Source organism: Falco rusticolus, chromosome 11 (assembly GCF_015220075.1).
Source record: "Falco rusticolus isolate bFalRus1 chromosome 11, bFalRus1.pri, whole genome shotgun sequence".
Taxonomy (NCBI): Eukaryota; Metazoa; Chordata; class Aves; order Falconiformes; family Falconidae; genus Falco; species Falco rusticolus.
Genome location: NC_051197.1, coordinates 3,814,989 through 3,827,901, shown reverse-complemented (window position 1 = coordinate 3,827,901; position 12,913 = coordinate 3,814,989). Strand labels below are relative to the sequence as shown.

At 42.4% G+C, this 12,913-nt stretch overlaps 1 protein-coding gene across 14 annotated transcripts in view; it reads left to right on the top strand.

Moving 5' to 3' along the window:
- NFIA (nuclear factor I A) overlaps nucleotides 1-12,913 on the top strand; it is a 359,789-nt gene that overhangs the window by 327,114 nt on the left and 19,762 nt on the right. For 12 of the 14 annotated variants that reach the window (XM_037404270.1, XM_037404279.1, XM_037404278.1 and 9 more), the window contains one exon: nucleotides 2,817-2,908. The exons of the other annotated variants lie outside the window; for them this stretch is intronic. In XM_037404270.1, the coding sequence (XP_037260167.1) occupies nucleotides 2,817-2,908 (92 nt within the window). The remainder of the gene's footprint in view (nucleotides 1-2,816; nucleotides 2,909-12,913) is intronic. 14 annotated transcript variants of the gene reach the window in all.

Below are 12,913 nucleotides of genomic sequence, written 5' to 3'. Positions count from 1 at the left end.
AAGACAGTAATATACAACTAGAAGCCGTGTTGGTGATGGTCTAAGCAACACCCGGTACTGCTCCCTTTTCTGAAGCAGATTGCACCGTAACAGGTCTCACTGCTAATGTGTCCATGTCAACTTAATATTCTGAACCAAAATGGCCCCTTAAAATCCGCAAAGATCTTGTGACATTTTACAGTGAAGTAGGACTAGCATCTTGGGAAACTCCAATGTAAAGCTTGCTCTGCATATATGTAGTTTTGGTGCTCTTCATTTCTTGGCTGTAGCAATGTAGTTATATGACCTTAAGGAAATACCAAGCTGACATCCGAGTATTTTCAGAAAGCAAGTTAAACATAGTTTGGAGCATTACAGAAGAAAGGTATACATAGTAATTCACCCAGCAGGATTTAAGGAGACTTTTGTGCATATTATACAGTTTTCAAATGCTTTAGAATTTTTGTTTGAACAAAGAAGCCATTTAAGACGGCATTCTGATGGTTTCTCTTTGATTTTCTACCAAATATCACAGCAAAACTATCTGCCAGTGGGGAACTGTAAACAAGATCTTGAGTTCCTTCCCCTCTGAGTGGAACATACCTGCTCCAAGGGATTAAATGGCCTCTCCGCTCATTCTGCTTCCTTAAAAGTAGACCAGAAGAACCGAACAACAGATGTTTGATTTTTGAGCTTTAAGTTAGTTTTCCCCACTGCAGGAGGAATTTTTAGTCTTGCTCAACATAGGGTTCATTAGTTAGTTTAAAGAAAACCAAAGCCCTCACCATAAAACAGCACAGAAGAATCTTAATGCATGGCACTAGCAACAGAGGTACACCTTTTGCAAACGTGTGGCTTTGAATTATTAAGCAAATTAACACGGTAAAAAGGCAAGGAGAACATCTCACCAAATCTACTCAGTTCATTTCTTCTTTGACTTGCAGATATGAATAACAACCAGTGTACCCGTTCATACTCTAATGTGCAAGCTGCACTGCAGTTTGCAAAATCATCTCAGAAAGATGAATTTGTGCACTTAAAAATTCCTTTAAAACTTTGTGAAGGAAAGGTGTTCCTCACATGATTTTTGCAAGTACTAGCAAACTATTACCTTTTTGGAGTGAAAAGCTCATCTGACCAGAAACAACTGGGAACGATTCATTCTTAGGAATCAGGAGTGCCTTACCTCCCCTCAGATCAGTTAAGAAATGTTAGTTCTTAATGCAGTTCCTGGGGTTATTTCAGGGGATTGCTCTTTAAGAAAGTGAAGCTGTCTGATATAATTGTAAGAATTAGGAGGCATCATGAGATTTTTATGAGACTTGGGTAGAGAGGGAAGGGAAGGATGTGGTTCCACATGCTCGTAGACTAGGGAACTCCTTGCCAAAGCGCTTTGTGGGATGCAGAACATCTGCACCCAAGGGCAGATCAGGCATTCATCAATGAGAAATCCCTTGTGGGCCATTAAGTATAGGGAGACCCTGAGCTGAAAATAATCAGAGGGTGGGTGGTAAAGAATGTGAGAAAGTAAATATGTGACCTGTTCTGACTCTTCCCTGTGCATCTGCTTATGGCATCTGTGAGAGAGAGGACAGTGGATAAGGTAGAGCATTGGTCTGATTCAGCAGTCTTAAACCAAAGGCTTCTCCAAGTAACATCTCCTCACCAAATATTTTGCCTTCAGAAAGGCAACAGGCTTTCATCTACAGAGACAACTCAGTGTCTTCTCTGACTCTTAACTCACTTTATTTTTCTGTAACGTTGAGGCCTGAACATTATATTTAGCCTGACTGGAATTTGGCAAGTAACTTTCCTTTTAACATTGCTTTTTGTCTCTTCATTGGATAGTTAGATTGTCTGGGGATTTTATTCAGCAGAATGCATTCCCATAAATATATTTAAAATAGACAGAATCACTGTTTGTATTAAGGCGTCTATTTAGGTTATTTGAATTTAGATCTGAACCTGCAAAAAACTGAGCAAGGGAGATTACATGGGGGATTTTCAAAAGAGAGGACTGAAAATGTGTTGAAAGCTTTTGAATGTGGAAGTACGTGGCATTGTGGACAGTTACAGTGGAGAATATAATGCAACAATAAAATCATTAAAGTACTTCAAGTTTGGAAGTAATCTGGGTTCTTGGCTTGCATTGCATTTAATAGCTTTACGTTCATGGGAGCCACTCCAGTTTTTAAAGGCAGCTTCAGCCTTCAGACTGATTGCACTTACCACCCCAGTGAAACTGCAACCCATTAATTTTTTACCGAAAGGATCATCCTAGTTTGTCAAACACATCAAGTGAACATTTCAGAGAGTGCAGACCATAGCAGTATGAAAACCAAAACTTTATATGAAGCGAGAATGCTGGATTAGCTTGAAATAAGGGTCTGATTCTGTTGATAAGCACTTTAATAAATTCACTGCTATTCAAAACTCCATTAAAGTGGAAGATACCACATATTTGAGTGAAAATAGTCAGGCAGTCTCAGGACCTACAGAAGTCTCTTGTGCTGTCCCATCACGGAAAGGCCTGCTGTGGTTCTCTTCTGGGATGGAGAGCCGTGCAGGTGACCCAGCACACTTCTCCCCGAGTGCACGTCATTGCCATCCTGCCTGGCAAGGAGCCCTCCCCCAGCAGCCCAGCTCCCTATGTGTTTATAGCCCCATCATTAAGACCAAACCTTTCCAGTGTCTAAAACCAAACTCTTGCTCTCTAAAACGTTTGCACATTTCTATGTTAAACATCTGCTTAGGTGGCTCTGAGACAGTGTGTTTTGGTGTTGTTCGTGTGCAATCTAGTGCCGCTTCCTCAACGCATGTGTCCCTTCCCTTCACAGCCTACTCGACACCCAGCACCTCCCCCGCAAACCGATTCGTCAGTGTTGGACCACGGGATCCAAGCTTTGTAAATATCCCTCAACAGACTCAGGTGGGCCGCTTTCAACTTCTCTGTATGCCTGCAGCCTCTTCTTCTTCAGTGTACTCTAACGTGTCCCCGCGGAGCCAGCTGCATTGCCGCTGTCACTTCACCCACATGGTCTCAGTAACTACAGTGAAATGTCACTTGCAGTTTGTTTGTCTGTTGTGTTTTTTTTGGGCTTGTGTAGTAATAACGCTGCTTTCGTAACTGGAAAGATCTCTCCTGCTTTCTAAGATAATGGCTTCTAGTGCATAGTTTTTTCCTCCAGGACTGCATTTTCAAAGACTTTTGCTCCAACCTGTTCCCTAGGCAGTGCATTTAAATGCATATGCAAAAGGAGCTCAGAGAGACCCATCAGGTAACAGTGCACCCTAGTCCCCTACCAGATACAGCGGGAGACTGCTCCCATGACTTCCATGTAGAAAACCAGTCTCGAATTCCTGGCTGGCCATTTGCATGGTGGGCTGTGAGCAAGCAGGAGATTTTGTAATCGCGAGCACATCTGTTTCCTTACACAAAAAGAAAAATGTCCAGTTGAGGCAGGCCTATAAAGCTGGGTTAACTGAATTCATAGTCCTGCTATGGTCAAATCAGAAGCTCAAGTAAACATTTGTGTTTCTTTAGGAGAAGGACGAGGTTTAAATGTGCTTTTTCCAAGCTGTATCAAATTCCCAGGGTCGATTAAGAAAATAGTTGTTGGCAGTTTTGTTAGCAGCTAATTTGAGCCAGATGTTGAAAAAATTAAGTCTGTGCTTAATATCATGTTATTGTGGTGGAGAAGGTATAAAAAAGTGGGCAGGACTAGTGCTTTAGGACAACTGCAGTTTGTAGTTTTAAGTCATTGCTTGATTACATTACAGTTCTTTTAAAGATGAACAGCAGAAATGTTTGTAATTTTGTTTTGAGCTGGTTGCGATAACTAAAAAGTAGTAATTCAAATAACTAGCAAATTGGGGAGTAATACCCTTAGCTCTTGTAACTTCTTTCAAATCGTTTATATGCATCTGCATAATTAGTGTACAGATTAATGGCTGTCACATGCCACAGTCCAGTGTATGCATGAAGACAGGCTCCTCGTTGCGATGGCTCCAGCACCTATGCTGTCAATGAAACCCAAGGTGCTCATTACCAAAGACTTTCAGTTTACAGGGCTGCAACCAGATGCCTGTGCACACAACGTGTTTTCTTGCTATCTGTTCTTTGTGTACAATTTGTTAGGGGCTTTAGTTTATAGCTCTGTCGACAGCACAGGTTAAACTGCATCGAATCTCAAACCTTCTCTGCATTAAATAGGGTCACAGAAAGTACACCAGCAGTGCAGAGCGGGGCTTTAACCCATCAGGTTCTGATTTTTTTCATGCCTTAACAAAACGCAAGCCGCACCCCACTTTTCAGGCCTCTTCCCTTATTGAGTTCATGTACGTGACAAGTTTTCACGTGCCTTCACATTTAAATCGTATTTCTCCAGTCATTTTGGAAACAACTGGAATACACAGAAATACACAGAAATTGGGAAACGGGGATGTTAAGGTATACTGTTAAAGTCCTTTAGCATTCGGTCTTTTCCTTCATCGCTCAGGAAACTTGAAACCCTTTGGAGAATGCTACTTACCTTTTCCAGAAGACTTGAAAAACTACTAGTTGGTGAATTGATTATGTAGTAAGACACAACAGTATTAAGTCTCCAAAATATTTCAGACATATTTGCAGCATGCAGCCTAGGTTTCCCAGATAAGTTTGTTGACTGGAAACTTTTATCCTCCTTATTTATGACTTAAATCATTTTAAAGTGCTCTAGCCTTACTTTAAGTGCTTCTATGTAATGCAGTATAGTGAATAACAATGCTGTACAGTGAAAAACAATACTCAAGCACAGCTTCCAATTAAAGTCAAACATGCTGCAGTGGGTAAGGAGACTGACTTCCAGTCTCTGACTCCAGCTGCATCTCTTGTGCTTCAATACATCATTACACCACCACAACCCACTTGGTACTAAATATATAATTTATCAGCAAAACTCACTACTTATTCATGAAACAACTCTGAAGTTGACTGTGTTTTAAATCAGAAAAGTGAGGTAAAAATACTAACTGCAATGATTTGGGACTTTCTTAGTGTTCCTCTAAACAAAGACAGGCTTTTGTACTCTTTTTTGCAGGGCATTAGCGTATAGGATGATCACTTAGGATATTTTCAAAATGAAAATATAAAAACACATAGGACTGTGTTATTAAAAGCAGCTGGGGTGGCTGCTTTCCATCAGGATTTTTATAGTACATTCAGAGTCAGCCTAAGATATGGGTCCTGAGGACCACTAACTGCCAGGCCACACAGCTCCCTTAGACAAGAGGAAGCAGTGAACAGTCAGAGCTTCTGAAAGTCAAGCTTAAATATAAGGGTTAAGCAACTCTTTACTGCTGGAGCAACAAAATAAAAATGAAGACTGTATCTGAACATCTGCTTTTTAAAATTACAGTCCAGCTACAAGCTATAAGAAAACGTTATGGTCAGCTTTTTGGTGGCTCTGATTTTCTCTTCCGATTGGTGGGTCATTTGACTGCAGGCACTAGTTACGCATCATCGTTATTAGTCTTAAAATGCTGCAGAAGTGAGTCTGTGCACGGGGATGTGACAGTGCTGTTCAGCAGAAGTTGCATTTCCCATACATGGGCATTCACAGGCTTTCACAGAACATTGGAATAAAATCGTAGACAAATGTACAACAGCATGGCTGGGTTTGAACAAGGATCATTCTGTCCTAGGCTGTTTTCAAACAACCAAAAGCAGTACATGTCTTTCTTAATGGGCATTACAAAAATTAACAGTAGACATTTCCATTAGCAGCATGTTCTGACTTGTGTCACGTTGCTTCAGATATAATCCCTTAAAGGAATTTTATAGAATTTATATAATATTTTATTTAGAAGAAGGCCATCTTCCTGTGTCAACAAAGGTTGTAGCAGGACGACAACTCCATGACAGAGGAGAGACCAGAAAATAAACTGGTTTAAGTCAGTAGTTCTGATTCAGCAAGAAAAGCCCTGAAAGGGCTGTTGCCTTTGTCTGGTTTTAGCAGCTTTAAAACTTTTCAGGGTTTGTTTTTCAATACACTGCCACTGCTTACCCCATCCATCACTCTGCCACTCTGGTGGCTCACTGCGTAATTGTCCTGTCTGGGGGGTTATTTGAATCTAAATTTCTGTTTGAGCTATTAGAAGAAACACTTGACTTGGCATCCTCTGTATATGTTGACAAAAAGGCACAGGTGTTGTAACCTTTGCTTGATAAATCATTTACTTTCGCTACTCGACTCGCAAGCAGTATGGGGGCATCAGCTTTTTAACTGCCTTTTCCATATGCAAATCAGAAATACAGTATGCCTGGGGTACACAGTCTTTAGTTTCAAAAGCAAGCTGGTCTAGATACCTCATGACTAAGTAATAGATAGGTCTCTCGTATTGCCAAGGACTTGTAATAAGGAGAGTGGTAGGGGAAAGGGAAAGTACCATCACATTAATTAGGGACTAGCCTATCAGTAGCAGCAACACTAATAAAGAATAAAGGATTCTGAGTTTGGGGTGGGTGGGTTTTTTTTCCTAACCAAGCGATAAAAGTAATTTTGAAACACAGGATATGCGCTCCGAGTACACGCAGCTGGTAGCACTAAACTAGCAACCCGCTCTTTGTGACCAGAGTTTGCGTTGTCACTCGCCTCTCTAAACAGTGTTTGCTGATCAATAATGCCCTCACTCTGCTCGAGCGTACAAAATTCCTTTGGGGATCAGTGTGCTGTATTCAGTGTGCTGCAGCTCCACACTAAACATTGTTTACTAGGCTCAGTCCTGTTTGCCACCTACTTACCCTGTATCTTCCTGGAAATTGTATTTCGGATGCTAAAAACAGCTCCTGAACAACACATGCCTGCTCCATCTAATCACTCCTACCTGCCAGTAGCCCATGTGCCTTACACAGTAAGGTTACGAGGATGAACAGAACAGAAACCGCCTCCTACTGAGGCACCCAAGCAGAGGATCAACTGCTTTACCACTGTGAGAAACTAAACAGTTTTCTTGTCCGCTTAAGAGATAAAGTGTATCATGCACCCTCCTGCCCAGCTGTTTTTGGAAAAATCCCTCTCTAAGGTAAACATGCTTTATATCGGATCCATCCCAGTTAGTTTCTAAACCTTAGTTAAGAGAAAAACTAATTAATTATTCCCTTACCTTTCTCTAGGAAAAGGTAGAACTATTTTCTAGAAGAACAGAAGTAGAAGCCTTTTCTGCTTCTGCCTTTGCAGGTTCCCAAAGCTACAGTCAGATCATGGATAGCAAGCCAGGGTCTTGTTTTCTGGCACTTTTCCTGGCGGGGCCCTCGAGCCACCCAGCTACAACAGTGCTCCAGGTAGAGTTCATCCTTCATAATGCAAAACAATTGAAACAAAAGTCACAGAACTTACCTAGCACATGCCAATAAAGTAAAAGAAAAACCCCAAAAGTCAAACAAGCTTATCTAGGCAGTGAAAAGGTAAGTACAAAAACCAGTAAGCTCAAAAGCACAGCCATGCACTTGCTACCAGACTTATAAAGACCAGGTACAAAAATGCACACTGTGAAACACACCTAGAAAAGAGTAATGCTGCCCTATAGTAAGTTGGGAGGGAAATTAATGAAGTTTAGTAAAATATTTATAGTATAAAGAAATTGCTGACTTCTTTAGATCTGCTCCTGTTCTCTGCCTTTCTTGAATTAGACAGTGGTATCTTTGTAGCTTCTTCTTTTAGGCTTTTATTTATCTCTAAAAAACCACCTTATGCCTCAGGTGCGTATACAAACCTAATTGTACAATTACTTTCTTTTGAGAGGCAAGGGAAAGACTATTTTACTTCCCCACAATCCTTTTAGACAGCAAACTGCAACCTGCAATTTTTTACTGGCAGCACTTTAAAACAAAGGGCATGAGAAAAAAATGAGCTTTATGCTGTGTCCTGTAGGTTAGCAGATGTGAGCTCTGTCAGACACGGGAGGGAGGCAAATTCCAGAGTAGATGGTCCTTCTGTGATAACAGCCAGTCGCTGCTGCCTAGACACTTAATTCGGAGGAGTGTGGTGCAGGTGATGCCCCTCACCGCGGCTGGAGGCTGTGCAGGCAGGGGGGAGGCAGGGAAGCAGTCTTGCAGGTAGCAAGGCCTGAAAGCGTATAGGATTCATAGATCAAAGTTGGCATCCTGAACAGGAAGCTAATGCAGTTCCTCCAGAGCTACTGTTCCTGCGGCTGAAACCACATAGCTGTTTTGTGCCCAGGTTCCATTGCCACCCTATGGAAGAAAGAAACCAGTGCACACATTTTTCTTCTGACAAATAAAACATATGCCTCGCTTCACAGGGATTTTCCATTTTTGCTTCTCACTGCACCCCTGCCACGGTGCCCTGCCCTTTGCACTGTCAGAAAGGGACGTGGAGCTGCCAGCCTTGCACACGGCTCGTGTTGATGTGCTTTATTAATGAGTACCACAAGCTGCTTGTCCTTTTCTGCCTCTGCACCCTTCCCTCTTTCTCCCATTTCCCCACACCCAGGCATTGCTCGGGCCAGACAGGCAGCACCTGCTGGCCCTCGGGCAGGAAGGGGAAGGTCAGGGTTTCGTGGTGTCGCTGCAGTGGGCTAACAGCTGAGCCACCGCTTCACTTCGCAGAGCAGTTTGTGGTCAGAAAAAGTGTAAGGGGTGCAAGTGGCTTGTACATTGCAGTGGACATGCAGAGAACGTGAGAGGCTGCAGGAACAAGATCAGGCCTTTTATTTTGGGGATTCTGAGCAGAACTATTTATAAGCCAGGTCAGTGCTACTTGTTGCTTTGGTGACTGTTACTCCGCAGGATAAGAATACTTATCCTCAAGGCTGAACACACCGCTTGTGTTGGAGCGTGAATGAAGAACACTAATTTGGAAGCACTTGTTCAAAGCAGTTCAGCCCCCTGAGAATTACATAGTCCACAAAGTAACTTCCCTAGGCCGGCATGCATGGCTTTGGAAGAAACTTAAGCTGCAAACACTTCTAAACAGAGACTTGACTGCCCCTTTTCTTCTCTTGGTCCATAGCAGCAAATGTAGTGACAGGTTCAGAACATCGTTTGCATGCAGGAGTAACATCTCTTCTGGGTAAAGAAGAGAAATTTGCAGAGACTAGATATAAAAACACAGTTTTGTGGTGTGGGACTGATACTTTCTAGAGCTGCTGAAGTTAGAGGGATTGCTGTCCTCCCTAACCCAGCAGGAATCTGTGGACTTTCTCATATGGGCAATGGGAAGCAAGGGCTGCTCTCCTCCAACACCCAGAACAGAGTTACACAGTGCCCAAAGTGCCATCTGAATTTTAGATTGCTCCTGAGCCTGCTCTACACCCTCATGGATCGCTTTCCTACTAGACATTACAATACACTTAAGAAATGGGACACCCAAAACACAGATCAGAAACAGAACCGTTGCAACGAGCACTTGAGTGTGTGAGAAAAGAAAATTGTATATGTGAGCGCTTAATTTATAGTAATTGCCTGGGCTGAAGGGCATCGAAGAAGAATGGGCTTTTTTAGGCATGAACCCTGTTATGACCACTGACAGTTTTGATCCCTGAGCAAAAAGTGTTTTGTTGCAGAACCAGTGGCACAAAGCTACTGATACGTGACCTGAATGTTGGTCTGTCTTTCGTCTTCCACCCAGGAAACAGCTATACTGGCCTTATCTTGAGGGTGGCCTGGAGATGGCTCTGAAAATGTAGTATAAGTGTAGAGAGGGTGCGCATAGAAATGCAATGTTAATCCCTATCAAGCATCCACAGGTCTCAGACTCTGGGAAGCTGAAAGATTTCAGATTCTGCCTTAGCTTTGTGTTTGGCCATATTAAACTCGCCCTTCTCTTTTGTTGAAATTCATCAAGGAAATGTTGGCTGAATCTTTAGCTAAGCTAAAATTGAGATGGTTCTACCATGATGGGAGCAAAGAGCCCACATGCGGCTGAGTGCAGCATGAGTGTGAGCGTGCTGCTCTGATCGCAGTTGCTAATGGCAGTCCAGAGTGTGTTCCACAGAGAGGAGACACAAAGGTGGCCAGAAAGCAGGGTCACTCCCCAACTCCCATTCCCTTCATTGCCTGCTCAGCTCAGGGCACAAAGCCCATTTAATTGAGTTTTTGTGCAGAGGGGCAGCATGAAATTTCACTCTCAGCTCAGTTCTTGAAAAGCAGAGAACAGTATACCTCAAGAAGAAAGCACATATTGCACTATAAAGGTAAAGATTCATAGAAGACTTCCCAGTACCATCATGTGGCCTTATCTTCAAAGTGGGTTGGAGCTAAATCGGTCCAGAAATGCCTGGGTTAGTCCTCAGCAGGGGAGATCCTTTTTCCTGTGCTTTTTCTTCCTCCTCCTTGCAGGCTCCAGTGAGCAGTTCAGACTTTTTTTGGAAACTAACACTAAGCATCCTATTTCCAATAGATACAGCATACAATTATTTACAATGGATATAGACGAATTTCCCAAACTAAGCAATTAAATTACTGCATTTTTTCCCCCTCCTTACAATAAACAGGAAGCCTGTGTGTAAGGCACCCTTTCTGTGGGTTTTATGGCCATTACTTATGCTCCACAGTAGGGGAGAAGAGAGAGAAGAAGTAAGTGTGGGCCTGGTGGGAAGAGTTGGCAAATGCAGAAATATGATGAATGAGCTGGAGAGATTTAATTTCTTACTAAATTCTCTACAAGCTGTGTAACCTTTCTTTAGCTAAACAATTACTCTAAAAGGCAATGATTTTCTGTGTTTTCATTGAAAAGTCTTCATAATAACAATGGCCTATGTTCTCCTTCTTGAAGAACTTCTGCCAAAAAACAGTTTTCTTTTTTCCATTCAGCAGGAAACTTTCTTTTATTTTTATTTTTTCAATCTCGTATTGCCTGCTAACATGGATTTACAAGGCCTACCACTTACTGCATGGGGCTGGGAAGAAGCTTCCCCTCAGGCCAAATCATTTTGGTCCATCTCCTTCATAGGGATTCTCACATCTTCCTCCCAAGAGGAGTGCAGCCGCTGTCACAGACATCATACCAGACCCAAGTGACCATTTAAGCTGACAAAACGTGACAGTTCCTATGTCCACAGGTACAGAATACTTGGAAGGGGACTCCCAGATTTGTCTTTCAATGGACAGGCAGCAGCTCATGCCGCTGTTGTGGTGGGTGCAGCCAGGAGGGAGAGCAGGCACTGACTCTGGTGTGGTGCGGGAGAGTCAGCAGATACTTTCATTTCATCAGCCACGCTGCAGATGTAATTAAATCAGAGTGGGTGCTGATCCTCACTGAACCACAGGGTCCTGCGACCAACAGGAGTATTGCAAGGACTTCGGAGATGCAGCATGGGCAGAGCATTTCCCTCCTGCAGAGCTGCACATTTGCTCACATACACACATGCATATGTACAGACACACACACAAATCAAACAAATAAGTATAAGGCAAGATTATAGTTATGTGCCTCTTACTGCTTTTACTTGACTTGGCCCATTTCCTGGCGACCCCACGCCTGCCCCCAACCTCCACTGCAGATAATGCTGTATTGGATTAGTCTGCCTCACTGCTGCATCAGGTCCCAGATCGATTTATTGACTCTGTCAGAGTGGCTAGTACAGTAATTGTTACAAGAGCAGAATAGAAAGCAAGAATGTGTCCACATAAAATATAAAAATGACGTTTTGTTCGTTCTTTCCTCTTTCGCCCTATAGATCTTCATGTGTTTACACAGTGGAGAGCACTTTACTTAAGTTAATCAGCTCCTTCTACATTATTAATTGCGACAGTTAGGGTGCTACATGGCGGCAAACGTATTATTGAAAACATTGATCTCACGCTCACGGTGTCGACCTGAGTAGGTTTTGTATTCCTTCCCTTCTTTCGCAACTGCTTTAGGGTACTATCAAATCACATTTCCCTGACTGACAATACGCCATCGATACCATTGATTGCAGAGAGGGGCAGAGAGATGCGCATGAGAAAGGAAGGAGTGTGCAGAGGTTCAGCGTATTCTGTAGGCTTGGAAAGGGGTTGTTGTAAGTTGGTGCTCGCAGTAATTACATGCCTGGCCTGATTTCTCTATTTTGTAAAGAGTAATAATTTAAGAGCTGGAGTTTCCTAAGTGTTGAAGATTTGCAGAGATGGTATGACGAGACCTTTTAAAATGTGTGTAGAATGTATACCCTTAAAAAAAGACATACTGACTTTTTACAAGGGGTTTGGAAGTGCCTTTGAAAGACATTTCATGAAAGTTCAGCTTTCGCAGCTGGTACCTATATGAGCTCCATAAATTCCACACAGCCTGACAAACTCCAGTGGGTGTCACATGTGACCTGGATGGAAAAGGTCAGCAGCTGAATTTATGGCTTTTGCATTTACTGGAACATTAAGATTTTTGCCAACTGCCATATATACATTTTAACAATTCTGCAACCAAAGGATTAGGACCACAATCTACAATGAAGGTCAAAAATTAAAGGCCACAATCCCTACATCCTTCCCAACGGATAGGCATTAAGCTACCTCTGTTCTAAGAATCACCTTTGCTTAATGGCCTCAACATGGAGGTCAAGGAATAAATAAGCTCCAGAGGTGAACACCTTGCAAAATAGACTGTCTTGCTCTGAAATTAATACTAAATTCTGTAAGAAGGGACCAGAAGATGAGAAGCCATTTCTTAACAGAGAAAGGCTGTCCAGTTTGCAGCAGGTTTCATGTTCCCAAGACACTGAGCATCACCTCCCCTAGTGCTGGACTATCCCACAGAAATGCAGGTATCATACAGGGAAAGGACTGGGGCTTCAAATGAAATACGGCAAAATTGCTATAATTTTGTTAAAACCTGCTTATATTTTAAATTTAGCGAAGGTGTCTGGTTTTAGTAAGGACTACTAACAGCACACCAAGTTGTAGCTTTCAAACTTTACCTGGTTTTAGTTCAGAACAACAAAAGGTATTGGTTTGTTT